Source organism: Synchiropus splendidus, chromosome 7 (genome assembly GCF_027744825.2).
Source record: "Synchiropus splendidus isolate RoL2022-P1 chromosome 7, RoL_Sspl_1.0, whole genome shotgun sequence".
In the NCBI taxonomy this organism is placed as follows: domain Eukaryota; kingdom Metazoa; phylum Chordata; class Actinopteri; order Syngnathiformes; family Callionymidae; genus Synchiropus; species Synchiropus splendidus.
Window position 1 is genome coordinate 13,508,925 of NC_071340.1, and position 26,840 is coordinate 13,535,764.

Below are 26,840 nucleotides of genomic sequence, written 5' to 3' on the forward strand. Positions count from 1 at the left end.
TATATTTATGACATCCACCACTGGGCTCTTTACATTTGAAATCCTGCGGTGTATACAACTCGCACCCACATGTATGAAGGCGGCGCACGCAGGGCCATTATGTGCAAATGAGGAGAAGCCAGAGGATTTCGTTGAAGGTGATTAAGAGACTGACAGAAGTGAAAGTGGAAACAGGAGAAGCAAAAGAAGGGCGTATCAGGCCCTGCTAGCGTCTCGCCTTCAGTCGTCACTCTGACTTCATCAGGGCCGCCAATGAGGGAAGAGGCCCGTGTGTCTCCATGGTAACCCCCCCACATGTTCAAGTAATGATGTGGAGGATATCAGGAGGAGAAGGAAATGCATTTTAGGCTCAGGCACGTCGGTTTGCTTTGAGTTTCTTTGAGTAGATTATTTTCCCCGGTTTTTGTTTAGTGCACCTCATCTGTTGCATTCTGACCGTTTTTTTACAGGACAGATGGTAGAATACATTGTGCTCAATTGTTCAAAGCGTAATGTCCGGCTCCCTTCTACAAAAAGCCCCTCGACTATCATTCTTCCTCACTTGCTTCAAGACCTTGCCCACCATTTAGCAAGACTCAACAGGCCAGTCACGTGTCATATTAAGAAGCAACACCGCTTCCTTTTCTCCGTTTAGTGAGTGTCTCCATCATACATGTTGCTTTAAGAACTGTAGTTATTATTCAACCCCTATTTCTGGTCGGGTTTTATGATGCTGTGGTTCTGGAAAGATATCATATTCAATTCCGACTCTGGTTGACAGCTGTGAGTGCGATGGGGACGTTAGGGAGATGATTTGCATATCAGGTTGTAAAACTCCGTCAGGGAGAGTGTTGTGGTTTGAGGTTTGACTGGAGACCTTCCACGGTGGCATGTAGATGCTTAATAATTTGCTCTGCATCTGAAGAGCTTGCATTTGCTGCGACGGTGTTGTCTGCGGCCGCTCCGTGTAAACAAAGACCTTTATTTTTGTAGCACGTCTTCCTTCCGTCTGTAGGAGTAGGAGAGTGAGGAGAGGATCGAGTATTTATAGCTTTCCAATCGCACTGCAATGATGAGCAAAGAAGAGGGCAGGTTGAACTCCCACCGCCTCAGCTTGTGGAGGAGCAAGAGACTTACTGTACTTACAATATTTCTGCTGGAAAAAAAGGCAACGTGTAATGGAATTGTGTAACTTCAACCCGCTCACGACAGTATCCGGCGCTAATCAAATCATTTACATGAGTCCTGGTGATAAAGTCTGCCACAGCAGTGGACACTAGTGTGTCATGCAATACACAGTAATGTCTGCTGTAGCACCCAGTGGTTAGATATTGTACTGTACTTGCTAAAGTCAAAAGCAAAATGGTCGACTAAGGAGCTGCGTTTCTGCACTGACTACAAGTGATTATTTATTTTATTTTTTTGTGATGCATTGTCTACTTTAGTGGACAAGTCACCAAATAGTAAAATGTAAAGTATTTTTGAGGGGTTGAAGGGTTAAGATTTCACTCTCTAGGCTGGAAATTTGATCCCCTGCTCTGATATTCAACCCCTATGTTTGGGATAGCCGATAATTTTTCGTTCACGATTTACCGCTTTAAACTCGCTGCAGTTTTCGCCATGTTCTCTATCTCCACGGCTGGTGTGTGACAGTCGTGGCAAGTTTGAAACATACTTTTAACACAAAAACTATCAATAACATTAGTGGATACTGAGACCCTGAGTCATTGTTGGATTTGTTAGCTTCAGCAGTCCAAAATAAGTTTGTTGGCAGTGTTGTCTGACTTGATTCATATCAACACAAGCAGGGTTTCCTGGAGCGTCGCCACCTCGGCAAAAACTGCTCCCTGCCTTGACTACATTTTGAAAAAAAAAAAAAAAATGTCTTGTCAGAACAACAGCAACAGATGTGGATCTTACTCAAAATATTAACACAACATCTCTGCCAGTGTCTTTTGCTAGCTGCCATGTAACTAAATTTTGGAGCGCTGTCTCACACTGCCACAATTTAATCCCAAAATAACACTGGCAGAATGTAGTCCGTGAGGCTACACTTGGTAAACGATTGAGAATTTTTCCAGCTAGTAACACCATGAGAAAGCAGTTGGGCTTTAAAGACAGAATGCATTGTGTCAAAGACATGCAATGGAATGAAAATGGATCCATTGTGAGTTTTTTCGTTATCACCAATTTATCTTGTTTTTTTGTGCCCATGGTCTCTTTGTGTAAGGGGTGTTGTCTGTTTGTTGGTATGTGGTTACGTGTGTCTTGTATTGACCACACATTACTCCTTCTTCCAGTTAATGTTGTGTGTGAGGGGGATATATGCTGGTAGACTGAAGACACGGCGCCACCACTCAGTTAGTGTTTATGAACACTTGAAAGTGTTGTGTTGTTTGAACTCTATGGTTTGTGTAAACAACCAAATGGAGTGTAATCTTTGTTCAGGTGCTGAGAGAAAGGTGATAAAATGATCAAGCTGTTTTCCTTATACGGCTTTGATTTTAGCTTATACGTCCCCTGTGGATGACTGGTCCAAATATATACGTGAATAAAATTAGACAATCTGCTGCGCAGGATGTTTATCTCATCCTTCATTATCTCCAGGGAGGCAGGCTTTAGGTGTAAATCAAATTTGTGCTCCGCCATCTCTGCCAAATAGTCTATATTTATCTCAATTATCTCCCCGATCAAGGATGCTTCATGCGTCGTTCTGATGGGCGACATGGCTGCGTGGACTCATCTCTGCTCACATCTTCTGAAATATGTGTCCTCGCAGATAGCGGCAGGTGGAGGGTGAACTCCCTTCTAAGAACGCGCCGAGCTACAGCAAACACTAGTGTCGTGAGCCTGTTGACATTTTAACTGGATTGGAAGATAAGCGCATCTTCTCAATCAAGGGTTCTTGTCTGGAGCCGAGTGTGTGTCTGCGGCTGTCAAGACAACACTGTGTGAAACTGATCTGTGGTATTTTAGGCACTCGGCAGGCTAACATTTTCCACTTGTATTTGAAAGGGGGCTTGCTTTGGGTCAGTCATGAGGGAACCCCTGGCCCACCCTTTTCCACCCCTCCTCCGGTGGGATTCTCTGCTGCGTCTGACGCTTAACCTCGTTGGTGCTCTTTAAAAGGGGCTACATTTATAGACGCGCCGCTGTGACGGAGATGGAAAAACAAACCACTCCTGTTCTCAGCTTTGATGGTCAAACTCAGCTGCTGTCTGTCGTCAGCTGAAGACGTTGAACTTGCAGGAAGAAGCTCGTTCAGCCGCCAGCACTTGTGAACTGTCACGGAAATGTGCCAAAGAGTGGCTTATCTCATCTAGTTGAGCTGCTTTTGCTTGTTTAATGCAGGCTAGGCTTCTTCTGTGTCTGGGCCAGCAATAGCTCTTAATGAACTGAGTCTTACGCCACTTTCCTGATTTGTAATCTAAGAGAGCTATAGGGGGAGCTGTATCATGTTTCATTGACTTTCAACCTTTTAGCTGCTGAACCATTAACTAAATGAAGGAAACCTTTGTAGCCTTGAATGACCCTGCTGAAGATATATATATATATATATATATATATATATATATATATACTACTCTGAATGTACTTGAAATTCTTATACAATTCATACAAATATTTTCAAGACATTTAAATAAGGTGATATGAAAACATGAATGTAGCCGCCATCGTGATTCATTGTGCCATTGTCAAACTGATGCAAAGTAAACAATATTTTCTTGTTTAAATGTATGTATGGGTCCATCTTTTGATTCAGTAATATTCTGATACGATTAAACTGCAGTTAATTGAGATTAATTCATCACAAATTCTATAATTAATTCGATTATTTTTTTATCGAATATATATGTGTATATATATGTGTGTATATATATATATATATATATATATATATATATGTGTGTGTATATATATATATATATATAAAGACATTTAATAAGGTGCACCTTTCTCATTCATTTGAATACACACCATGACATAATTTTATTGCAGGACCTTTGGATGAATACGCTGTTTTTCTAAAGAGCCACCTCCCTTAATTCCCAGTAGAGAATGTGGAATGCGCTTTCCTCATTGCTGTCACCTGTTTCTCTTATGATCTAGCGCAGTTCTCCTTCAATGGGTTTGGCCTCCTTGACCATTTTTTTGTGATGAAAGATCCTTTTTGCTGTTATGAGCTGTTTGAAGGAGTCCACAGGTGGAGGCTGTTTCTTTTGAAGTCTTCCCTTTCATTGGAATGTAACCACTGTTGGCTGGTAGTAGAGAGGAAGCTCCTGTAACAGGTAGAAGGCTCGTGTGAAATTTGGGTAAATATGAATATGAGAATTCAATAAATGCTAAAGGATTTAGTTTTTGTTTTTGGCTTTATACTTGTCTTTACTTGTATTATATACATGTTGTGCTGATATTTGTTATATATTATGGGTATTTATTTAGCTTGTGACTCCACTTATTTTCTGATGCTTTGTCTTTGACGTGTGTTGTGTATCTTTAATGTCTTTGATATTTGTGAGTGTCTCTGTTGTCATTGGCTGCTGTGACATGTTGCACTTCAGCACTGTGAGACTAATAAAACTAATCTAATAATGTACTCCAACTGGCTAGTGTTTTAGAGAATACCATACTGTACCTTCTGGAGAAACCAAGGGGTCATAGCAATGCTCAACAAGTGAAAACAAATCAAGATCTATAACATACAAATTTAAATTCATTTTTATATGATGGAATTAGTTTTGCCCCTGAGAAATGTATTTGTGAAATGAGATCATTATTATGTAGTTCTGTTTCCTGAGAGCTTAACAATGAAATTAATTGAATGGGCCTGAATGTAATGTTGAGACCCAACGGCGTCTTTCAACATCGGTTGTGTTCAAGGCAGTTGCTGCCAGCTCCATGTTGAACGCTGCACAGCGGAGTGTGCCGCTGTTGCGTCATTGCCTGGAGGGAGCAGAGACTTTATTTTTAGTCGAGAACCAGCATATTCTCTGAACAAACAACGTCAGCCACTCTGCTTGCGTATGCTGGGATTATTGTGACTGTGCTATTTTTAAGCTCTGTGTGTGAGATAGAGCCTTTTTCTGGGTCAAGCACGGTGCTGGTACTCTCGAGGCCGCTGTTGAATCGTACGTAACAGGTCAAATACTGAGCAACGTTTGTGTCGGTTATGGCGCCCGAGGGGAACGGGTTTCCACTCTCCCTGCTGCATAGCTGGGATGGGTGTGTTTTTGGCGTTTGCATGTGCATATTGATCATGTTAATTGAGGTGTCGCAGCGCTCATTTCTGAAGCTTCATTAATAATGAAGGCTTTCAGAAGGGAGGAAGCCACACAATCAATTACGCTAAGTGCAGCGCAGTCACTTAGATCTTTGGTTGTCAGGTTGCGTCTTTCAGACTTAATGTGTGTAACACAATCTGAATTGAGGAAACGAGACGCGTGCACAACACGTTGTATGCTATTGCGTATAGTTACTAATGGTTGCTGCGATCGAGGCAGTGAAAACATTCCGTCTTTAATTACAATTAAATTGTGTGTGTGTGTGTGTGTGTGTGTGTGTGTGTGTGTGTGTGTGTGTGTGTGTGTGTGTGTGTGTGTGTGTGTGTGTGTGTGTGTGTGTGTGTGTGTGTGTGTGTGTGTGTGTGTGTGTGTGTGTGTGTGTGTCATGATGGTGTCTATATTCAAGTTTTTATATCAGCTGTCTTGAAAATATTTGTATAAGAATTCCAATTTTATAAGAATTTCAAATACATTCATCCTTGGCTCCATCTATGTACATCTATCCATCATCTATCTGTCTCTCGGTATAGATATAGATGGATTCGATTGAAGTTGCAAGCCTGTTAGAATACCAGTGATACATAAAATCTAATCAGATGAAATGGCATTTCAAAACGAAACTTTGAGACAAGTCGCTGACCGCCACTGAAAAAGTTCAATTTAGGTTCTATAAAATGGTATCATTGCAAAGTCTAGACAGGTCCAGACCAGACTAAAACCAGGCAAAAAAATATTATATTCCATTATTAGATTATTTAAATCAGGAACATGGCATTTTTGGGGGGCTGGTGCTCAACACCTAGCAAAAATTGTTATTATTGTCATTGTTTTTTTTTGTCACTCAAAAAATCAACTCCAAACATTAGAGAGCCGTTGTGAGTTTGTGGTGACATAGTGGTCATAACATCGCCCTGCGGAACATGAAGTTACTGGTTCACATCCGGTGTCAATTTAATGCATTTTCCTGTGAGCCTGTTCCAAACTATCAAGCTAAATAACAAGGCTAATGAGTGTGGGTTTTTTTTACAAACAAGCAACTATCCAAAATGTCCTTATAACATGTACCAATTCTCAGGATCAAGGGGATCGGTCAAACACCGTGTTCACCTGTCTGATGATGCAGGTAGGAAGAGCAGTCGCTTGACTGCTGCGCTGCGTGGCATGAGGAGGAGGAGGAGGAGGAGGAGGAGGGGGAGGTGCAGTGGTGGCTTGGGCTTGCAAGCTCAGTGGTGCTGGTCAGGAAATGATTCTCACACCAACTCAAGTGAATGCTCCATCTGATATAAAAATACATTTGGGTGGAACTGTCAAGGAAGTAACTTTCTTCTCAAGGACTGAAGAAAAATGATAAAAAGTCGGCGCTGGAGGAGAGAGACTTTATAGTATAGTTAGTTGTATTAAAGTTGTATAGTTTCTTGTATTAAATACATAACGTACAACATGCTATTGAACGTCCGTCTCGTGGCATCTGCATTGCAGGGTAGACGGTGTTTCTAAGAAGCTTGGCTGGTTGCACATGTGTCAAGTTTGCTGGGTGTGAATGAGATGAATAAAACAAATATTAATAAGTCATACACATTTTATTATTATTAAATCAGAAAAGCGAGAAATACAGGAGAGGTATTTCTAGCTTCAAGTTTTCCTGTGAGTCTGCTACACAAGTGGGAACCAGAGAACCAGACACGTTGCTACTTCAGTCGCAACCCTCATTGCTATGTTTGTTGTCGACTCTGAAGCGGTTTATCATCAACACTGTGGACAAGAACAAGCACCGTGACCTTCCTCACTAAAACCTTCAGCTTTGACATGGGAGGCCACCGGCTCTCCTCTGGGCCTCTTCAGCTAGCCTCATTTTATCCTAGATTCTCCCAAGAGTGCAGTTATTATTAGTGTAACGTGGCACCGCTGTTCTGATTTAGTCCTGTGTTGTGATGATATCGCAGCAAGCCGGTCAACAGATGAGGACATGCTGCTTGACTCCTTTACCCCGTGGTAAGTGTGATTGGACCACGTGGCCAGGTGCCAGAGCGAGGTCCGGTTACCCTGAGAGTCCAGAAACAAGCAAAGATTGGAGTTATGCAACGCATTGTCGTCTGTTTTGGGCAGCTGAATTCAGGCAGTGCCATGTGTTGTCTACAGTTCTGCTTACAGCCGATCACAAACCACCGTGTTCTTAAGCCTTTATTGAAAACTGTACAGGTGGGAGATGACATTTCAAGTGTTCATTATGTTTTCCATAATGGTCCAAAGTTCTTCTCAAGTCTTCTCTCAACAGACGCTCAGCCAATGACATGTGTTAGCTGGTTGTCTGTTAATGTGCCTCCTCAGCTGACACGCCTGATTTTTAATTTAGATAAACTGCCACTTAAATGTGCGGTGGTGTGAGTGTGTGTGTCTTTTTGGAAATAAACTGCAGTTCCCTCAGCGGTGGAATCGGCACCCCACACCACCCACACGTTGAATAATCCGCGCGCATATCTACCCAGTGGTTTGAAAACAATGCCGAGTGTGATTCTTAGCCGGCTATTTGTGAAACCTCAGTCCTGAACAGGGGGCTCTTACAAACTTACATAATGCTCCCTGCTCAACGGTAATCCCGCTTATGCTGAGTGAGTCCCCCCATGTGATGGAGCTGAGGGGTTGGGTGAGACTGCTGAGACCATCGGCAAGGCACGGACCTCGGTAGACGTCGGTCACATGGCCCACAATCTGCAGGGAGTTTATAAGAGGAGACGCTCATCACGGGAAGTATGCTTTGTGGTTCCGAGATGGTCATGGAGCACTCGTTCATCCTTCACTTCTGACTCAGGTTCTCTGGACGTCCCGGACGCGCTAGTACTTTTTGCCTTCTGACTTGACTCTCGGTGTTGGATTTGTGGTGTCATATTTGGATGCATTTCTGTTTCTGTCGGTGATCATCTCTTCTTTCTCTCCCACCACAGGAACCATGAGAGTGGATTTCAGCTGGTGATTCGACGGGTCACATTTAGGAGCCCAGGAGACGCCCCTACCCCCTGTCCTCCCCTCTCTCCCCACGTTCCCGCTCCCACTTCCCTTATTTGTCTTCTTTCTGCTTCCCTGCGATCCATCCTTGGAGTGTCACCATGCTGATCAAGGAGTACCGCATCCCCATGCCCATGAGTGTGGAGGAGTACCGCATCGCCCAGCTCTACATGATCCAGGTGAGACCAAAATAACAAGGTTTTTTTTTATTTTGTTGCTACATAGGCGAAGCAGGAGGATAAAAAAATTAACACAGCCTGTTGACAAGCAGCCGATTATGAAAGCGCAAGCTTTCTGGTGCTGGCGAGGAGCGCAACAAAGGGTTCTTTATGGTTATAGCTTATCCAATTTAAACTCTCTAAAGCTTTTCACCCATCATAGGTCTTTCTCAGGAGGAGGAAAATGGATGATGGGATTTGGTCTCACTGAAATTGCCCCGAATGCTGTAGCGGAATTAATGCTTTTCTCATATTTTTGCATTGTATTTTATGTGAGGTATGTCTTCACTTGCAGCTCCAGGTCGGGTTTTCTAAAATGTGTGAGGAAGTTTAGTTTTCGGAGCCAAAATGTAGCCGTAGTTGTTGCTGATTCCAGCAGGTTTTGAATGATGGCTTCATTTCTCATTTCCAAACATGCCATATATGTTGCAAGGCACTATCAGACAAGAGAGAGCAGGAAGGAGATGTGAAACAATGGTTCTTGAGGGGAAATGGAGTGAGGTCAATGGTCAGGTGCAGGACAGCAGAGAGGTCTGAAGGTCAAGTAAAAAATGTGGGAAGGCGTCTTGTAACTGTTGACTTGCAAGGTGTCAACAGTTCTCAATATGGTTGTCAAGCAAACATTGATTTGCTCCGAAACATTTACGCTAGCTTTACCAATAATGACCTCATAGGTTTAGTTTTTTTCGCAGTCTGGCCTTCAGCACTCTACGGATCGTTTCCCAGCGTAGAGTAAATCTTGAAGGATGAGCAACTGAGTGCTGTCATTGTGACTTTAAAAAAAGCTGCTCTCATCTGTGACCATGAATTCTGGCTCAGACAGCTTTAGTTGTTCAGTTAAACCCTTCATATTTCTCATCACCACATTCCTTGTGGAACCAGATGTGAATCTATTAAATCCTCATGTCTAGGGAATGTCGAGTAATTCCTTTGGTGGATCTGTTTGGAATGGACCAAGAAATGTGGGATTCTGCCACAATCACCCAATGATCAGAGGGTTGGTAGTTTGAATCCCATTTGTGGTGTCCTTGGGCAAGACACCTTACCCGTGTGAGTGTGTACAAGTGCCTGCTCCAGGGCAACTCTGGCTTCAACTGTAGCTCGGGTGTGACTGAGGTGTGAATGGATTATGGTTTCTGTTAAGCTCTTTGGGTTTCTGGGGAAGTACTATATAAATCCACGCCATCATTATTATTATTATTATTAAAGCTCCTGAGCTGCTGTCATGTACGTGGTTCTGTGGTTGTGTGTTCCATCTGACTCACTTAAATAAACAACATCTGCTCGTCTGATCCGCTGACCATTCTGTTCAACTGGATCATCAGGTTCTGGTAATTATTGTGTAGCGTTCAAACGCAACACAAAACACCCTCCTATGGAGGCGCCTTATCATAACTAGAATTTTGTTCATCCTATTTTATTTCACTGAATATTTTATCTCAACTGCGTCCTGGTACAGTATATTATCATTGTGAAGTTTGGCTCCTATTGCCATTGCTACAAGTTGCTGTTTTTTCGATTCGCCTCCAATAATATTTGAATTGTTAAAACGTTTTGGCACAATCTGTGGGAGCATCTGCGGGGAAATTTTGGACGTTTTTCCACGCCACCGTGTGGAGTTAGCAAACACGCCCTAAGCAACGCTACTCAATGGTCTCACCACGTCAACACTGGTGCGGCTCAGGTTACATTTTTTTTCACTCGTGTTATATAGGTTTAATGAAGACCAACAAAGGCCAAGCATGGAATTCTTCTCTTGGTGACCTGTAGTTACCTCCCATCCTGACCTCAGTTTTTCCGCACAACCTAATTTCTGAGAGGCTCCTGTTACCATGGCATCTTATGACATCAGCAGCATGCCGCTGGTCAGGTTTTTTTTTTTTTTTTTCCAGGAGGGGGAGTGAATGAAAGAGGAAGGGAGGACAAGAAGCGTGATAGCGAAGGAGGGAAGGAAGGCAGGAGCGAGTGGCTTAACAAATGAAGCAGGATAAGATGAAGTTATGTTCTGAACCGATTAGAAAGGAGCACGTCGCCGGTGCCTGCTCTGCGTTTCCAGGGTAACTGCAGCATGTGGTTCTGTCTCCAATTCATTTGTGGAAGTCAGGGCCCGAGAAAGACCTGGACCATGTCGGAACAAGTGCAGCCCTCTGCCCAAAATATCCCCCCTGACTTAGTCAGCCTTCTTCTGCTGTCTGCCTCTCTGATAATTGTAAATTAATTATCACTGCAGTGGGAATTCTAGTAATGTATAATGAAAAATGAGTAATGTGTGAGCGGAATTCACTTTGGTTAATTGACACGCTCATGTTCATTATGCTATGACTCAGCAACTGTGTGCACCGAGCAAGAAGAGAAGCAGAATGTTGGACAGGAAACATGACCAAATTCCGCGATGGCTTGAGGGAAACAACCTGGAAGTGACTCTTATCCTGTCAGCTCAAAGACGCAATTGTGAGCCCAAGTCTAAGAACAGGAAGAATCCTGTCTGAATTTCCTCGCAGTGTACTGCAACCCTGTACTTGAAAATGACGCACCATGTAGACGTTGCTTGGTTGTATTGCTTTGTGCCATCAGGGTCAGAAACAATGCACTATATTTTGGCTCAGGACGTCTTTCAGCTGTTGCAGTTTTCCAGCCCTGCACAGCTGAATATTGAGCTTTCAGTCCTGTCAAAAAAGTGATTTTAAAGAACTCTATTCAGTTATCTAAAGGTTGTTTTCTTGGCAGCACTTCCCTGGAGATGGCTGGCATTGAAACACCACTAACTTGATAAGCACTCAGGAGAGCGCAAACCTCTGCTGAGCTGCGCAGTTTCACCCATTTCACCACCCAATATTATTGCCCTTGTTTATGTTGTGTAAATAATGAATTCTGTTGGAACATAATCTGATGCTATTGAGTGAATGAGCATTATGGAGCTCGTGCAACAAATTGAATCACTTCTGTGTTTCATTCTGACCAAGCCTCATGAAAGTTTCATTGAAATACTTTCTGAGTTTGAGCTGATCCAAACCAACCAACCGATTACGCAACCTCTGCCCCAGAACTTGCTGAAACCGACCATGTTAAATCAGGAACAGAAATATACTTTTGAGGTACATGATGGAACTTGTGGTGGGGTGCTTTTTACCAGCTAATAGCAATAGATGTTTTGTGGGTATTTTGTTGAGAACGTCACAAGTCAGATATGGCACAGGAGTTTGGTAAGCCTGTAAAAAGTTTTAGATCAAGCATCAGATTGTGTGCTTTAAATATTCCCTTCAACATAAATTTGCTTGATGGAGGGAAAGCTGAAACTCCATTATTGATATGAATATGAATTTCTGTCCGTCATGCAGGCAACCTGGACGTCTCTTTTGTAAATACAGCTTGACGGTTGTGAGGCGTCTGTGTTTTATCGTCCAAGTCACTCCTCGACTGCTGAGAGCTGAGCTGGCAGCTAATGAATGACCTGTCAGGGCTAATGAGGTCTGGTGTGCTAGACACTTCACGGCTTCCTCCTCCAATCTTCCTGGTGCCACCAACTCTATTCTTATTATTCCACTGTCCGCTAAATACTGCCCACTTTGAACCGTCGACGAAGCCAGTGAGCAGCAGATAACAGAAAATAGGGGTGATATTTATGGTACTTTGCTCTTATCTTTTATCAGCACCCTGCAACATACAGAGTCTCACTTCACACGTTCTTGCTCCTGAAGCGATGAGTCACCACAACTTTACTCGACTGCATCTGTAGGCTCCACCCAGTTCTCCTCTTTGGTGTACTGGGAATGTAAATAGGCAAAAGGTGTGGCTCAATGAGCTTTTGTTTTCAGTTCTCTTAATTTGTAAAGCCGACAAATGGATCATCAAAAATAAACATTACAGAGTAATGGCCTTTTTAGTAATTGTACTATCATTGTTAATTGTACAACAGTAAACGGCGCTCTCATCCGGCTGTTGCCACACACACACAGCTGTTCAAGTGCAGCACAACATTAACAGTTTCTTTCTAGTTTCTCCTCACCTGACAGTAAATGATAAAAACATGTTTTCAGAGAATGTGTACTATTTGTCACTTTTTTTAAAATGTTCCTTTTCCCCTTTCTGTTTTCAGAAAAAGAGCCGGGAGGAGAGCTGTGGAGAAGGTAGCGGAGTGGAGATCCTGGAAAACAAGCCCTACTCGGATGGACCGGGTGGGATCGGCCAGTACACCCACAAAGTTTACCACATTGGCATGCACATTCCGAGCTGGTTTCGCTCCATCCTGCCCAAAGCAGCTCTCAGAGTTGAAGAGGAGTCCTGGAACGCCTACCCTTACACCCGCACCAGGTGAGGCTTTTTGGCTCCTGCCGCCTCCATCACCGCTCAGAGCTTCAGCTAGAGCATTCGACTCCGCCAAGTTTGTGTTGCCAACAAAAAATGCTAAATTTAATGTGGAGATCTAGTGTTGTATGTAAATGTTTTGTTTCTTAAATCTATCAGGGATTGTGTGTGAGTGGGTGTCTCGTGTGTCCGATGATGGACCGGTGACTGCCCAGGGTGTCCCCAGCTGCTGGCCCTATGTAGCTGGCACCAGCCTTTGTGAGGGTGGAAGTAAGCTGAAGAAAATCAGTGAACAAATGTATGGAAGAATGTATTGATTTGGAAAGCATGAGAAGTCAACGGCCCGTCGTCTCTGAATGTCAGGCCGCTAGTCTGTGCTTCACCTGACAGAGATGTGGAGGTGCTGAAAGGAGATGTGCCCTTGATGCTGCTGTCTGGATATTGATAGACTGCAAGTGCTTGTTGACACGTCTATTCGTGCAGTGACAGCTCTGCTCAGATGCAACAGATGGGATCAGTGCACACACACACACACACACACACACACACACACACACACACACACACACACACACACACCGTTCTGATGTGTGTCCTAATTTTTAAATGCTGAATGATGACTGCTGTGAATAAGTACTAAATCCAAGGCTTGTCCTGCAGATACACCTGCCCCTTTGTTGAGAAGTTCTCCATTGACATTGAGACCTACTACAAGCCTGACACTGGAAGCCAAGCGGATGTCTTCAACCTGTCAGCTGCAGACAAGAGACAGAGGACGATCGGTGAGAGCACTTGGATCCATTTCAGTGATCACCTCATACAGAGTGGTGCGATGAGAATTGCTGCTGCAGTGCAAGAGAACGATGCACCAACCCCTGGATTTCAGTTGCAGATGATGATGACTCTACCACGAATAGTGGTTGGTTCAGTGTACAGGATGTATAAAGTGTATATACTGACCTGGCTTTTAGCTAGGATTTTGAAACAGGTTGTCCTAAAGCCCTGCCCCACCCTAACCCCCCTAACAACTAACACTTTTGTGTTATTGTGACAATTGTTTTACTTGGCTGACCCTGATGAATAAAAAATAAATAATAATAATAATAATAATAACAACATTACTACAAGCCACCGTGTGTACAGCCTTGTATCTACATCTCTTTTCATATAGTTATGCAAGATATGCATGCAGTTGCATCAGCTATGATGGTTTTCTAAACATTCACAACCACAACATTCATTCATTCAAACATAACATATATATAGGCTTGTCGCATGATTAAATAAATAGAACTACTTGGTTTTTGATCCCTGTTAAGCTATTTTGGGGGCAAGACGGGTAAGTGCCAAATATTCCTCCGATTAGAAAACAATGAGTTAGTTTTGTGAGTCAGCGTCAGACTCCCGAGATCACCGCGAATATGGTGACCACGATAGTCAAAATACGGTTCGAAAGGTTCGAGAATCTGCAAATTTACCGGGCGGAAGCACAATTTAATGTAAACCAGTGCGATGACACTATGAGTTGAGCTTTATACAGGCACATTTAGGACGTCCTGCAGAGGAAACTGGGCGTTGAGGGCGTCCATTTTTTCATGTTTTTGCAGTTTAGGGCATCTGCCGGATGCCCAAGATGCCCTCTAGCTAAAAGCCTGATACTGACACACTCCACCACTACTCCAACCTCTTACTTGTTTTAGACTGGTTGACTATGTTGTCTTCTTCGCTCACATGAATGGTGCTGGAGGTCCGGTGATGTTATTGATCCACAATAGTGTGCCTCCTCCTGGCCATGTTCACCTTGAACAACCTGAAACTGAAAGCGACAGAGTTCGATTCTGCAATGTATTGAAATGAAACACTCATCGTTCCATTGTCTCTTTCTCAGACCCCATCGATATCGTGACTGATCCAATCCCGCCCCATGAATACAAGCTAGAGGAGGACCCTCGCATTTACAAGTCAGCCAAGACGCAGCGGGGTCCGCTGCTGGACAACTGGATAGAGGACTACAACAACAACCCGGGGAAGACCCCGATCATGTGTGCCTACAAGCTGTGCAAGGTGGAATTCCGCTATTGGGGCATGCAGTCAAAGATCGAGCGGTTTATCCACGATGTTGGTGCGTTGAGAGACGCGTTCATGCTCTTGTAACTCTTCACAGTGACACTTGTGAGATCAAAGAAAATGTGTGTTTCAGGCTTGAGAAAGGTGATGGTGCGTGCCCACCGGCAGGCCTGGTGCTGGCAGGACGAATGGTACGGTCTGACCATGGAAGATATCCGGCAGCTGGAGCTGGAGACCCAGCTGACCCTGGCCAAGAAGATGGCCCAGTTCAGCCAGGCGGAGGAGGCCACCGAGGCCAACGGTGGGACGCCGTCGCCCGACAAGGAGCAGGAGGCTAAAGAAGCCATCAGTTCTATTGAAGCTGAGGAAGTGGTGGTCCGATCCCCGGGAGAGACTCTCCAGCCTCGAGGTGTGCTCACCAAACAGTGGTCTACATCTTCACGATCGTCACGCTCGTCCAAGAGAGGTGGTGAGGAGCTCCATGCTGTCGTCGTATTCAGTGTATGCAAAATTTAGAAAAGGCTCGATATTTCCAAATGTCACCTTGAATACGATCTATTAGGGAGCGAAGAGACTCACTCACATCTTCTGGTAACAACCTGGAGGAATGGATTCGTTGCAGAGTTGTTATTACTCTGTTCTTATTATGGATTATTGTGTCTTAGCAGTGGCCACCAAATGAAAACATCACATATCCCATTCACGTCCTCTCCAGTGTCACTCCCTCCTCAAGGCAGCCGTCAGTATTGCTGCACTCCGCCAGCGTGACTTATTTCACCCCTGTAGAACCCCCTCAGCACCCACCCGTGGTTCCTCCTGTGCTATTTTTAGCAGCATTGCTGACATCACAGACTGTAGGAAGTGAGCCGCCCCTCCACTGCTTTTTTGTGTGTGTGTCTGCGCACTGACAGCTGCCCCCCTCCTCCCCGGCCCTCTTCCTTCCCTCATGATGCGCAGCCACATGACTGCTGCGTTTAGAATATTTCTCCTCTGGCGTTTGGCTGTCAGTGGACTTCATCACTTTTCACACCCCCCACATGACCACCAAGAGGTCCATCTGTGATCAAGTTGTCCACCACAGAGCCTGTTGCATGTTTATATAACACCGTGTGCGTGCGTTTGAGAGTGTGTGAGTGTGTGTGTGTGGGCTGGGGGAGATTGTGCAATATTTCTTTGTGGTTAAGCGCGTGTGTCAAAAAGAGAACGAGCGAGCCTGAAACACATGTCCCAAAATAACAGTGAATTTGTGCTCGTATGTGTTTTGACAGCGAGCCCGTCACGCCACAGCCTCTCGGAGTGGAGGATGCAGAGCATCGCCAGGGACTCTGAAGACAGCTCGGACGAGGAGTTCTTCGACGCGCACGGTAACGTGTCATGTTGTTTTGAACACAGTGCAGAGTTGTTGAGGAATCCTCTCACCACGCATGCATCTCTTTAACCACAGATCAGTTAAGCTTTCCAGATAGCCAGCATGCTTGCGGGCTGCAGTTGAAGTAAGTGGGTGTGGTGCAGCACCCCCTTCTCTCAGCTGGACGGACTAACTGACGTGTCCTAATGTCGAAAACCACTACGACCCCATTCATCCAACAATAAATGACCCTCCCCCCACCTGCCCGTTCCTCCGTTGTGCTGTTTGTTTACTATAATACTCCGTTGTCATGAATAAACATGCATGTTTCTGTCCTCCTTTCTGTTTCCACGTCTTTCAATAAATCCTCACGGCACTGTTATTCATGTTGCTTTTCCATAACCATCCACTCATTGATGGCTTGACTCCTGATCATGTGGGGCTACCTGAGCAGGTGTGTGTAGTTTGGCTGCTTCACTCATCACATTGAGGAATGGAACATGTAAGAACTTGATTCGAAGTGAAATTGATGTTACGTGCCTCCAAATGTTTCACAGGTTTGTATCTGTTCATCCACACTGCCACCAAGTCTCGCCAGGCGAACTTTTGAACTCTAAGTATAAGCATAAACCAACCAAACAAAAGTACTGTAAGTGAGGTTGAACCAAAAAAAATCCACATGAGGCATGGTCTCATCTGAACAGGGGCACACTGACAGATCAGAGGCCCTCACACCAGTTGCATGCAGAAATCTGTTTTCTTTCTGCATCATATTAGACTCATTCAGTGACATACTTCATCTGAGAGTCATGTGCTGCAAACTGATCAATGTTACAGCATTATTCATTTAGTTGCTATCCTCTGCAGCCTGTCTGTTCAGATTTGGTCATCCTCCTCTTTGCCTGCTTTGCTGTATAAGCTGGAATTGTTTACTGCTTACCAGCTAACTGGTGGTTCCAGTAGTGGAAGCGGAGGGATCGTGCATTTGGAACACCAGAAGGTGCTAAACCACGCCCCCAAACTAATCATGCCTGTGATTGGTTCCAAATTTCTGCACTAGAGCACTAATAAATCTTACATTTATAACGCACCTTTCAGACAAAAAGTTCTTTAGACAAATACAGCATTAAAATCAACACAAAGGAATCATACTTCCAACAGTAAAAGAATGACAGTAAAATAACTAACTAGCGAATCCAGCAAGACAACTTCACATTGACAGTCTGTAGAAATTGTTTTTTAAAGAGATTAAAAGAAGGCACGGACTCTGCCAGTTTTATTTATGAAGCATTATATCGTTCAAGATTACAAAAATATTATGATGCCAAAATACAACAACCAACTGCAGCGCAGCTTCAAGCTGCTTAGATGCCAGCTCAGGCTCTGCAAGCCAATAGCTTTCTTTTCTGAAAATGTGTTTCAGTACACATATTTTTATTGTTCTACTTTTTCATGGTCGTGATCATGATGTGATTAAAATATTGTCACATTAAAACCAGCATGTTTTAAGACTAGTGAAGAAAATGATATAGTCAGACAGATGAATTTCAGAAGGGCACATTCTGTCCTTAATAACTCGAGCAAGCCTGTCTTCATCCAGCCCCTGTGAGTCGAACTATGACACCCATCCTGTGGAAGTTTACATTCAAACAGCCCATTTGCTCATTTCCATTTGATATGATTTTATTTTTAATAGTTTACATTGTTTTTGCATTTTACTTCTAAATAGAACTCACTACATTTCCTAATTTTTATCATAAAGTTTGCCTCACTTTCATTCTCATTTTTGCATCTTTGTTTTTCCTTACAACTGCTGGACATGGCATAGAAACGTTTTTCACTTGCTTCTTTCCTGCATTTGATCTTTATGTCTGATCTTGTTCTAATTTTTATTCATTCATTCATTCATTGTTTCTTTTACTTCATTCCATCTGTCGTTTGTTTTTGGGGCTCCTCTCAAAAAACAGAATAATTGAGTGCGAGTGTCAACCGTGACTCGGTGCTTGACAGCAACTGAGTGCTAGTTCAGGTTGTGGAAGACTACAAACATACGCTGCATACGCTGAGTGAGGGATCAAAAAACTTGAGATGGTTTTGACTTTTTGCTGACTAAGGCAGACTCAAGGTCTCCGCCTGAGTGTCCCAAAACAATCAGCGCTATTTTATCCTTAAACACATTTTAACAGATATAGTTGAAATTGTTAAGTCGCTGTGTAAGTTTCTCCAAGGTTCCTTCGGTATCTGAAGGACATGTTGCAATGCAAAGTCAGTGACAAGTAATTTAGCAATATTCATGTGTGCTAGCTTAATTGCTTTTTTAAAAACAACCTATTTTTCGAGAAGAGCATTGAGAAGACACGCAAATGCGCACACGCAAAGATCCTGAGATTCTTTCTTTTAGCGACCAGCATCGGTCACTGTGCGAGTGAGAGCCTGGGCATGTACCCGACACTGACACTCTAACATCCCGAGTGCATGACAACGAGAGGAGAGCAGGTTGACTTCAGGCACAGGAGGGTTTGAACTAAACAGTCAGTCTGTAATCGGCCTTCATAATAACCAGTAACCAATAAAATGCTACGTCTCTCATTTGTTTCATAATCCAGGTCAAGAAATTGCCTCACTGCATTTGTTTATTTTTTTTGAACGCCTCCCAACTTCATCCTGAATTCAAGTGTTAGACCTCTAACCCTAATGTCAGTGAGAGAACGTTATTGACTTTGGGTTACATGTGTTTCCCCCTGCAGAGGATCTGTCAGAGGGCGAGGAGATTTTCCCAAAAGAGATTGCCAAGTGGAATTCCAACGACCTCATGGATAAGATCGAAGCAGCGGACGCAGAAGAAGCCCCAGGTACGACGAGACTGGCAGCACCGGCCCTGGCTGTTGAGCTGAATAAACATGTGACCTGGGTCTTTGTGCTCGCAGGCGGACTCTTCAAAGAGATGACGGTGGACTACGAGAGAGCGGCCACGGAGGACAGACTGGACGAGGTATGGTCTCGAACGCCTGCGTCAATCTGGATTTCCACTTCAGCCGTGGCTTCTCTTCTCATTGACAATTTGAAAAGGGATCTTTCCTCCCTGAGCAGCTCTGTCCTCTTGCATTCAGATGCGTGGCACAGTTAGAGACCAGGCCAATAGCTCTCCCATTCCCACCATCACAGTCACCAGGCACCAGTCAGTAAGTAAACAAGTTGGCCCCAGTCACTGAGGACGTTCGGCAGTAAACCTCAAATTCCCTCTGACTTAGTGCCCCCCACCCCCTCCGTCACCCCTGAACCCCAACCGTGCTCAACCTCACCACCATCTGTTCAACTCGTGCGTGCTGGTTGGTGAAGTTTTGGATCAAAACTTCTGAGTGGAAACCTCCTCTGGAAGCATTGCTTGGTTTTAAGTTGAACAGTAGAGCCGGTGCCGTGCAGGTTGTTGGCCCCGCCTCCCCCTCCTGGCTTTCCACGTGTTTGTGGATGTGTGACTGGATGTCCGTTCAACCTGAAATGAAACATGGATGTTCTTCTGGTCTCAGGAGGCTTCGTCCCAGCAGTGCCTGCAGCCGTCAAAGATCCATGTTCTGATCCTGGTTCTGCATGGTGGGAGGATCCTGGACACGGGCGGAGGTGACCAGAGCAGCAAGCAGGCCGACGTCAACACAATCAGCACCGCTTTCGACACAGTCATGCGTGTTCACTACCCCGCGGCGCTGGGACGCATCGCCATCCGCTTGGTGCCCTGCCCTGCCATCTGCGCGGAGGCCTTCTCCCTCGTATCCAAGTGAGAGCTCAAACTGCCCGCTGTGTGTTGGGTTTCCGCTCTCGGAACTGGTCTCACGAGTTGCTTCTGTTGTCGCCGTTGCAGCCTGAGCCCGTACAGCTACGACGAGGGCTGTTTGTCCAGCAGCCAAGACCACATCCCCCTGGCAGCCCTGCCACTCCTGGCCACCTCCTCTCCTCAGTACCAGGAAGCCGTGGCGGCGGTCATCGTGCGAGCCAACCAAGTGTTCAATGACTTCATCAAGTCTCTGGATGGAGCGACCTTCTCTGGCCAGGTCGGTCACCTGAGTCTCCTCGTCAAAATGTCGAGTGATAATGGAATAAAAAATACACAACTTGGTAAAGTGTTCTTGGTTTATGCAAAAACAAACCTGCCAGTGTGGTAAGGTAACTTATCTTTTTTTAATATTATGATATCTTCTTATGTATAGGTTTTTTTAAGGCTAAAAAATAAGTAGTATTTAGTAGAAACAAGTCTTTTTTTTCAAAATTGTACTCCATTCTTTATTCTTATTAAGTGAATGTATTTTGTATATTTCAGTCAGAATCATTGACCTTGTAGACCAGAAATGTTTGTGGTTCTTTGGAAGTTTCTAACTGGCCCACTCTGCACCACATTCCATTTTTCATTTATTTCCTAAAATATATTTTTACTTTTTCTTATATCTATTTGTATCTCCAAAAAACATTTCTGAATCATCAAATTTTCCTTTCATTTAAAACTATTCATAAACAAGGCTCACTAAGTCATTTTTTACTGGTGAAATCTGTCCATTTCCTGCATGTATTATTAATGTAAATGAAAATATGTCACTATGATTTTGATCCATTCTTCTGTCTGGGGAGTTTCTGTGTGCAACCAGTGTCTATTCATGGATTTCTTTGCTACCAAGATCGCATTTCTTAACAAGTGTTTACCGTCCCTCTGTTTGAAAAAACATGATTTTACCCACAAAAAAAGCCTTTTAAAACTAGCAGGAATTTGTCCTCAGATCCACGTGTCCATTTCTACCTGCAGGTTTGCCTCATTGGGGACTGTGTTGGTGGAATCCTGGGGTTCGATGCTCTATGCAGCAGCAACCAGACCGTCAATGAAAGCCAGAACAGCAGCCGCAGAGGCAGCATTGTCAGTGTTCAGGTAAGTGGCGCTTCTGCTTCTTGTCCATGGTGTTGAGCAGAGGATGTAATCAGAGAATGTACACAACTGGAGCGATGAGTCATGCCTTGGGTCGGGTCACCTCTGCAGGACCAGGACCTGCTTTCTCCCGGCATCATCATCAACTGCGGTCACGGATCGTCCTCTCCTACCCTGGAGGGCAGCCGCCACCTCAGCCGCAGCAACATCGACATCCCTCGTGCCAGCACCGGCGACGACCCCAAGAGACAGCTGCCGCGGAAGAGGAGCGACTCCTCGACCTACGAGCTGGACACCATCAAGCAGCACCAAGCTTTTCTGTCCAGGTACAATGAGTCACTCATTTCAAATACATCCTTTTATTACCTTCACTGGGGATGTTTTGTCAGCCTGCGTTACGGCTGAATGAAACATTGAATTGTGATTTATTATTGTGAGTTTTTTTGGCAGGTGAAATTTGATTTCTGCATTATTCAGTCAACACAAGCAATAAAACATTTTATCATATGACCAACACGAACTCTATTGGAATCAACATAAAAGCCCGTATAAACACGTCCCTGTAAGCCTGACAAAATGAGATGAACTGATGCATATATTGGTATGAATAACATATCTTTATTGCAGGGATTCAGTCGATGTTCAAGATCCAGTCAGTTTTCAAAGATTGACCCAGACTTTGTTTGAATCACGCTTCAATCGACCAGTTAAGCCACACATGTGAGACATGGGTCTGACAGTCCAGATAATCTTTGCCTGGTGTTGAATCGCTCCTGCTTGGTCATCAGACGGTGCTGTCGCCGGTGAAGGCGCAGCGCCTCTCTGACTGGTGGATCGGGTTGCCAGGTTTTCCACCGTGGTCTCGTAGAGTTCCCTTCAAGTCCGTGGTGCACTCTTTCCGTTTTCCAAATCGCAGCCTATGTGGTTCTACAAATGCATTTTGTAACATCGTGATGTTGACTTTAATCTAAAAAAATGTTCGCGCCAAACCTGGTTGTAAAATAACTTGAAAAATGTTGACAGCATGACAAGCAACATGATCATATTTTGGTTGTGTTCTAAAGTTCCACCCGGATTTAAGAGGGTTTTGAAGAAACTCATTGAATTTAGCTCAATCGTCCGACTGCGTTTAGAACTAGCAAACAATTCTTTTGTGTATAATCAAATCACTAAACTAGTTCAACCTTCCTGTGTCTGGTGACAAATGAGTTTTTGTTTAGTCCTATAGTTTTGCCAACTCATGCTCTAAAGCTAACGCCGCTCGTTGGCTCGTTGTTTTGCCTCAGCGATACAACCGGCCAAGTTGCTGCCTTGTTGCTGTGAGCCATTCTTGAATCAAGTTATTTACTTCATTGTGCTTTTTTTTCGGTGTGTTATTTCATCACATTTCATTCTGCCGGTCAGTTCAATCCTGGATACTCGGACTGACTTTTTCTCCATGTCCTCACAGCTTACACTCCAGTGTGCTGCGAAGTGACGCAGCCTCAAGGAGGTCGAGCAGCAGCACCATGTTGGACGGTGGCTCCCTGGGGAAGTTTGACTTTGAGGTGTCCGACTTCTTCCTGTTCGGCTCTCCCCTGGGACTGGTGCTGGCTCTGAGGAAGACTGTCATACCCATGCTGGATGGTACGTTGCCCTCTGCAGACGAACAGCCATCAGTGAGGCTGGACGTGGTGTGAATCGCAGTGGAGGAGAAGGAAATATACACTGCAGGGTCCTTCAGAATGATGACATTCATGTAATGCAAGGCGCAAATGACAAAATATGTTTCCAGTCGAGGATTTTTTTACCACCCGGTAAAGAGCAAAATGATTTAAGACATAGATTTATTTCAAAACTTTCAATGTTTTACTGTCATAAAAATCTAATAAAAATCATTTTAAAAATTGATATTACAAATTATAGCTTTTAATTTACATTACAGCTGAAAAAAGCCTCAATTTTACCAAGTTTCTAGCTTGAGAAACATATAGTTTAACATCAGGGATGTCTTTTTAGACATTGAAATTAATGAACATTTGGTTATAAAAAATGGGAATATTTAATTGCCATGCTAGGTGCTAAATCCAGACGGGGGGAGATTGTACATGTCCTCAGTGACTGTTAAGTGTAGGATTTATTTTGACAGTAACATCAATCCCTTCGAGTACATTTTGACACTGTATTTTTAGAACTCATGAAGTGAGCTGGAATGAAAAGGTTTGGACTTAATACTGGATTGCGAAATCCAGTATTAATTTTAGTGAATGTATCTATTAAGTCCTCACCAACTTCCTGTCCTTTTAAGTAAGCCATGTTCAAATGTTGACATGAATTATTCTGAAATGTGTCGGATTAAGTTTCATTCATCGCTCAAAGCCATTACATGAGCTTCAAATGGCATCACTTCTATTTCCAGGCATGGTTCAAGTGTTGACCTGTCTGTGAACTTGAATAGCCTCACATCGGCGCGTGAATCCGCCAGGTCTGACATGGAAGGTGTGGTTCACAGTGGAATGAAGATCTTCGAACTGCAATTGTGTCACAGTGGTGTAGTAAACAGATTGGAGCGGAGATATCCAAGACGTAGATGATGATCTGTGATAGTTCAGGACAGACTTCTGCATCTCTTTGGTGTCTTCCAGTCCACCACTGCAGTAAGACAGCAACATAGTTGATAAAATGAGGATTTTTTAATGTTATTTAATGGCTGGGGATTTTTTTTATGGTGTTGCGAATCAGGTCACCACCGTGTTGCAGAATTGAAGTAGCAGGAGACACTATGAGTCACTCTGTTTTTCTTTAAGGACAAAGAAGCATGACCCACATGGAAGTTAGTTCAGGGGTGTAGACTTTAAAGATGATTTATTATTTTTTCCACTTTTTTATTTGATTTTCTTCAACATATAAATGGGAAAACGTTAAATTTTCTTCCTAAAATAAAACGTTAGCAAAATGAAAACAAAAACAACCATAATAATAGAAAAAGATTATTTATTTTTGAACCTGTTACTTTGTCCTTCACCTGGTCAGTTCCTCATGGCTCATGGCTCACTCCTCCTCATGTTTTCTGGTTTCATTTCTCCCCCTAGTGGCCCAACTGCGGCCCGCCTGCCAGCAGGTCTACAACTTGTTCCATCCCGCTGATCCGTCTGCCTCTCGCCTGGAGCCTCTTCTGGAGAGGAAGTTTCACCTCCTGCCTCCCTTCAACGTTCCCCGCTACCAGCGCTTTCCTCTGGGAGATGGAAACTCAGCTCTCCTGGGTGAGCCCGCGGTCGCGCTTGCTTCCAACCAGATTCGCTTCGGGTTAATCTCCTTTTTGTGGATTACTTCACCAACGACCAAAAAATTGTTTTTGATTTATTTTGCTTCTTATCGGCTGTTCCCTAAACCTCATTTTAATTAAGGCTAATGCTAATAAGTTTTCTTTTTTTTTTTGTTAATCCTCCAACTTCAAAGGGAAACCGTCCTCTTCCGTTTTCTTTCATCGATTATCAAGCGAATAATGGCCGGCCCAAAATAGGTTCGCTGATCTCGAGCTGGTGAAGCGTCCTGATATTGTGAGGGGGAAACGCACGCAGGACTGGGGCGATGTGTGTCCAGTGGAGACTCACCGGGGCCTGTTCACATGTCCTGTGTTTCATGGCTGCATGATCGATGTTCACATGTGGGCGACCGCAAAACATGAAGCCGTGTTTGGAAGAAAAATGACACATTTTTCTTTTGTCTCTGCTTCAGCACTGAAGCAAACCAATTCATCATGACGAGGTCATAGTCCTTCACCCACTCTACCGCGCTCCACAAAGCCAACGTAGACCTTCTATCAAAAGAGCTGCACCTCAACACACTTACCATAACATGATTGGTTATTTGGCCAGCTGCATTATTTTAGTATGTCTGCCATTAACCCTCTCACGACTGAATCATTACATAACCGACAAAAGTAGTTCTTTTGCGTTAGAGCTTTTAAAAAAAAACCACACAATTCTGTTGCACATTTCCTGGCACACAGAGATCTACATGACACGTTGGTTCCAGTGCGACCTCATGATAGATGCGTGTGCTGTTGAATCTCAAAAATTGATCATCGAGCCAAATAAAAAAATACTTTATTCCACATAGATTAATGAACGGAAGTCTGCATTTTCCCTGGAGCTTTCTTCAAACTTTACTTGTGAGTCAGGTGGTCCTTAGACTGACCAACGGGGTTCTCCCGTCGACTAATTCAGACTTTTTACTCGATTCACTAAAGGCTCTGCTTCTTTGTCTCATGTTCTTGCTTCATATGTTTTTATGTCTTCCTTGTCTTCTCCTTTCTTTCTCGATCCCCAATAACCCTACTCCTTTCTTGCAAACTCCCCACCTCCGGACCTCTCTCCCGTCTCTGCTCCTCCACGCGCCTCTGTAGTTGAGACAGTCCAGAGCAACACTCAGCTGCTGCTGGACAGTGGACCTCCTCTGTCCCTCCGCTGTCAGGAGACCATCAGTGAGACCTGCATCCCTGTCCCCGTGCTAAACTGGCAAGAGGGCTCCCTCAAAGCCACACCTGCCACTATGGACTGTGTGTAGACTTTCCTTTTCACTCGCCTCACCAGTGTCCGTCCAAACTACCTCCATATGTCTTTCCTTCACTGTATTTCCATCATTGTTGTTTGGAGTGTGTCGTGCTCTCAACTAAAGCTATGCACAAACAACCTGTCATGGAAATACTTTGGTTCTTTTGAGTTGCTTTTTGTCCAGTGTTTGAGTAGCTTTGTTGGTTTCTGTAACTCACAAGCTTATTTTCACAATTGCTGTGGTATTTATTAGATATAACAAAGGTGATGATGATGATACTTAAATATTCACGCACCAAAACATGTAGATAATATCAAAATGAGACATTCAAAATACACATTTTTGACGACACACATGCTGCATGTTGTTGTTGTTTTATCTTGTTAGTTTTGTCTTTTTAAATGTGATTAATAAGTGCATTGCACTTTATATAACTATTATTAAATTAATAATAAATTAATCAGTAAACAAAAAAAAAACAGTAAAGATGGTCATGTCATTAACAATTCAAACATGAAATCAATCAATCAAATCAATTGTATGTGTTTTTATTCTAAACATGTATTGTCCAAAATAAAACACATTGAACAGGTCTGAACAATGCATTATTAGTTATTTAATTAATAACTATTAGATAATAATGTATTCATATCAGTGACGATGACAAACAAACATGGCTGCAACTCTTGACATTTGTGTTTCTGTGCATCTTCATCCTGCATGTTGTGAATGTGCGAGTCATGCCTCCATCCCTGCCACACTCCTGTCATGTCCTCTCACCTGTGTCGCTGTCTAATGGGCTCTCCTTGTTTCGGCTCAATAGCGGATGTTGTTCAGTCTCATGGTGGTGTCTTCATGGACAGTTCGTACCCATCATCCCCTGTCACGGGCCCCTTCTCCCGGGGCCAGCGGAGGTCAAGTGAGGTCAGCATTGCCAGCCAGGTCTCAGGAATGGCAGACAGTTACACTGCCACCAACATAGCCAACAGTAAGTGTCCTCAAAACGTACATGTGTCTCTCTCCTCCTTCCACTCACAGCTTCCAGTCCCTCTCTTCCTCTTTCTGAAACATTTTCAGTCTCTGCGCTCTCCTTCTGAACTCTAGTGTTTTAGCAAGTTTATACAACCTTTAGTCAGCCAGACTTCACACTGCAACTGTTCATCTCCCACTGTCTGTTCAACTCTGATCCCCGTCTG

General features: G+C 43.8%; 1 protein-coding gene across 10 annotated transcripts in view; it reads left to right on the plus strand.

Moving 5' to 3' along the window:
* The window catches only part of LOC128762135 (membrane-associated phosphatidylinositol transfer protein 2-like), a 43,934-nt gene that overhangs the window by 10,541 nt on the left and 6,553 nt on the right, over positions 1-26,840 (plus strand). For 4 of the 10 annotated variants that reach the window (XM_053870061.1, XM_053870059.1, XM_053870066.1 and 1 more), the window contains 17 exons: positions 8,204-8,443; positions 12,579-12,793; positions 13,448-13,569; positions 14,676-14,909; positions 14,988-15,323; positions 16,123-16,218; positions 18,950-19,054; positions 19,130-19,194; positions 19,313-19,384; positions 19,730-19,974; positions 20,059-20,248; positions 20,992-21,111; positions 21,220-21,434; positions 22,559-22,734; positions 24,180-24,350; positions 25,496-25,648; positions 26,468-26,632. In XM_053870061.1, coding sequence (XP_053726036.1) covers positions 8,366-8,443; positions 12,579-12,793; positions 13,448-13,569; positions 14,676-14,909; positions 14,988-15,323; positions 16,123-16,218; positions 18,950-19,054; positions 19,130-19,194; positions 19,313-19,384; positions 19,730-19,974; positions 20,059-20,248; positions 20,992-21,111; positions 21,220-21,434; positions 22,559-22,734; positions 24,180-24,350; positions 25,496-25,648; positions 26,468-26,632 — 2,758 coding nt within the window. In that variant the 5' untranslated portion in view covers positions 8,204-8,365. Of the gene's footprint in view, positions 1-6,455; positions 8,071-8,203; positions 8,444-12,578; positions 12,794-13,447; positions 13,570-14,675; positions 14,910-14,987; positions 15,324-16,122; positions 16,219-18,949; positions 19,055-19,129; positions 19,195-19,312; positions 19,385-19,729; positions 19,975-20,058; positions 20,249-20,991; positions 21,112-21,219; positions 21,435-22,558; positions 22,735-24,179; positions 24,351-25,495; positions 25,649-26,467; positions 26,633-26,840 lie in introns of those variants that run through there. The other 6 variants (XM_053870065.1, XM_053870067.1, XM_053870060.1 and 3 more) reach the window with 5 other exon arrangements.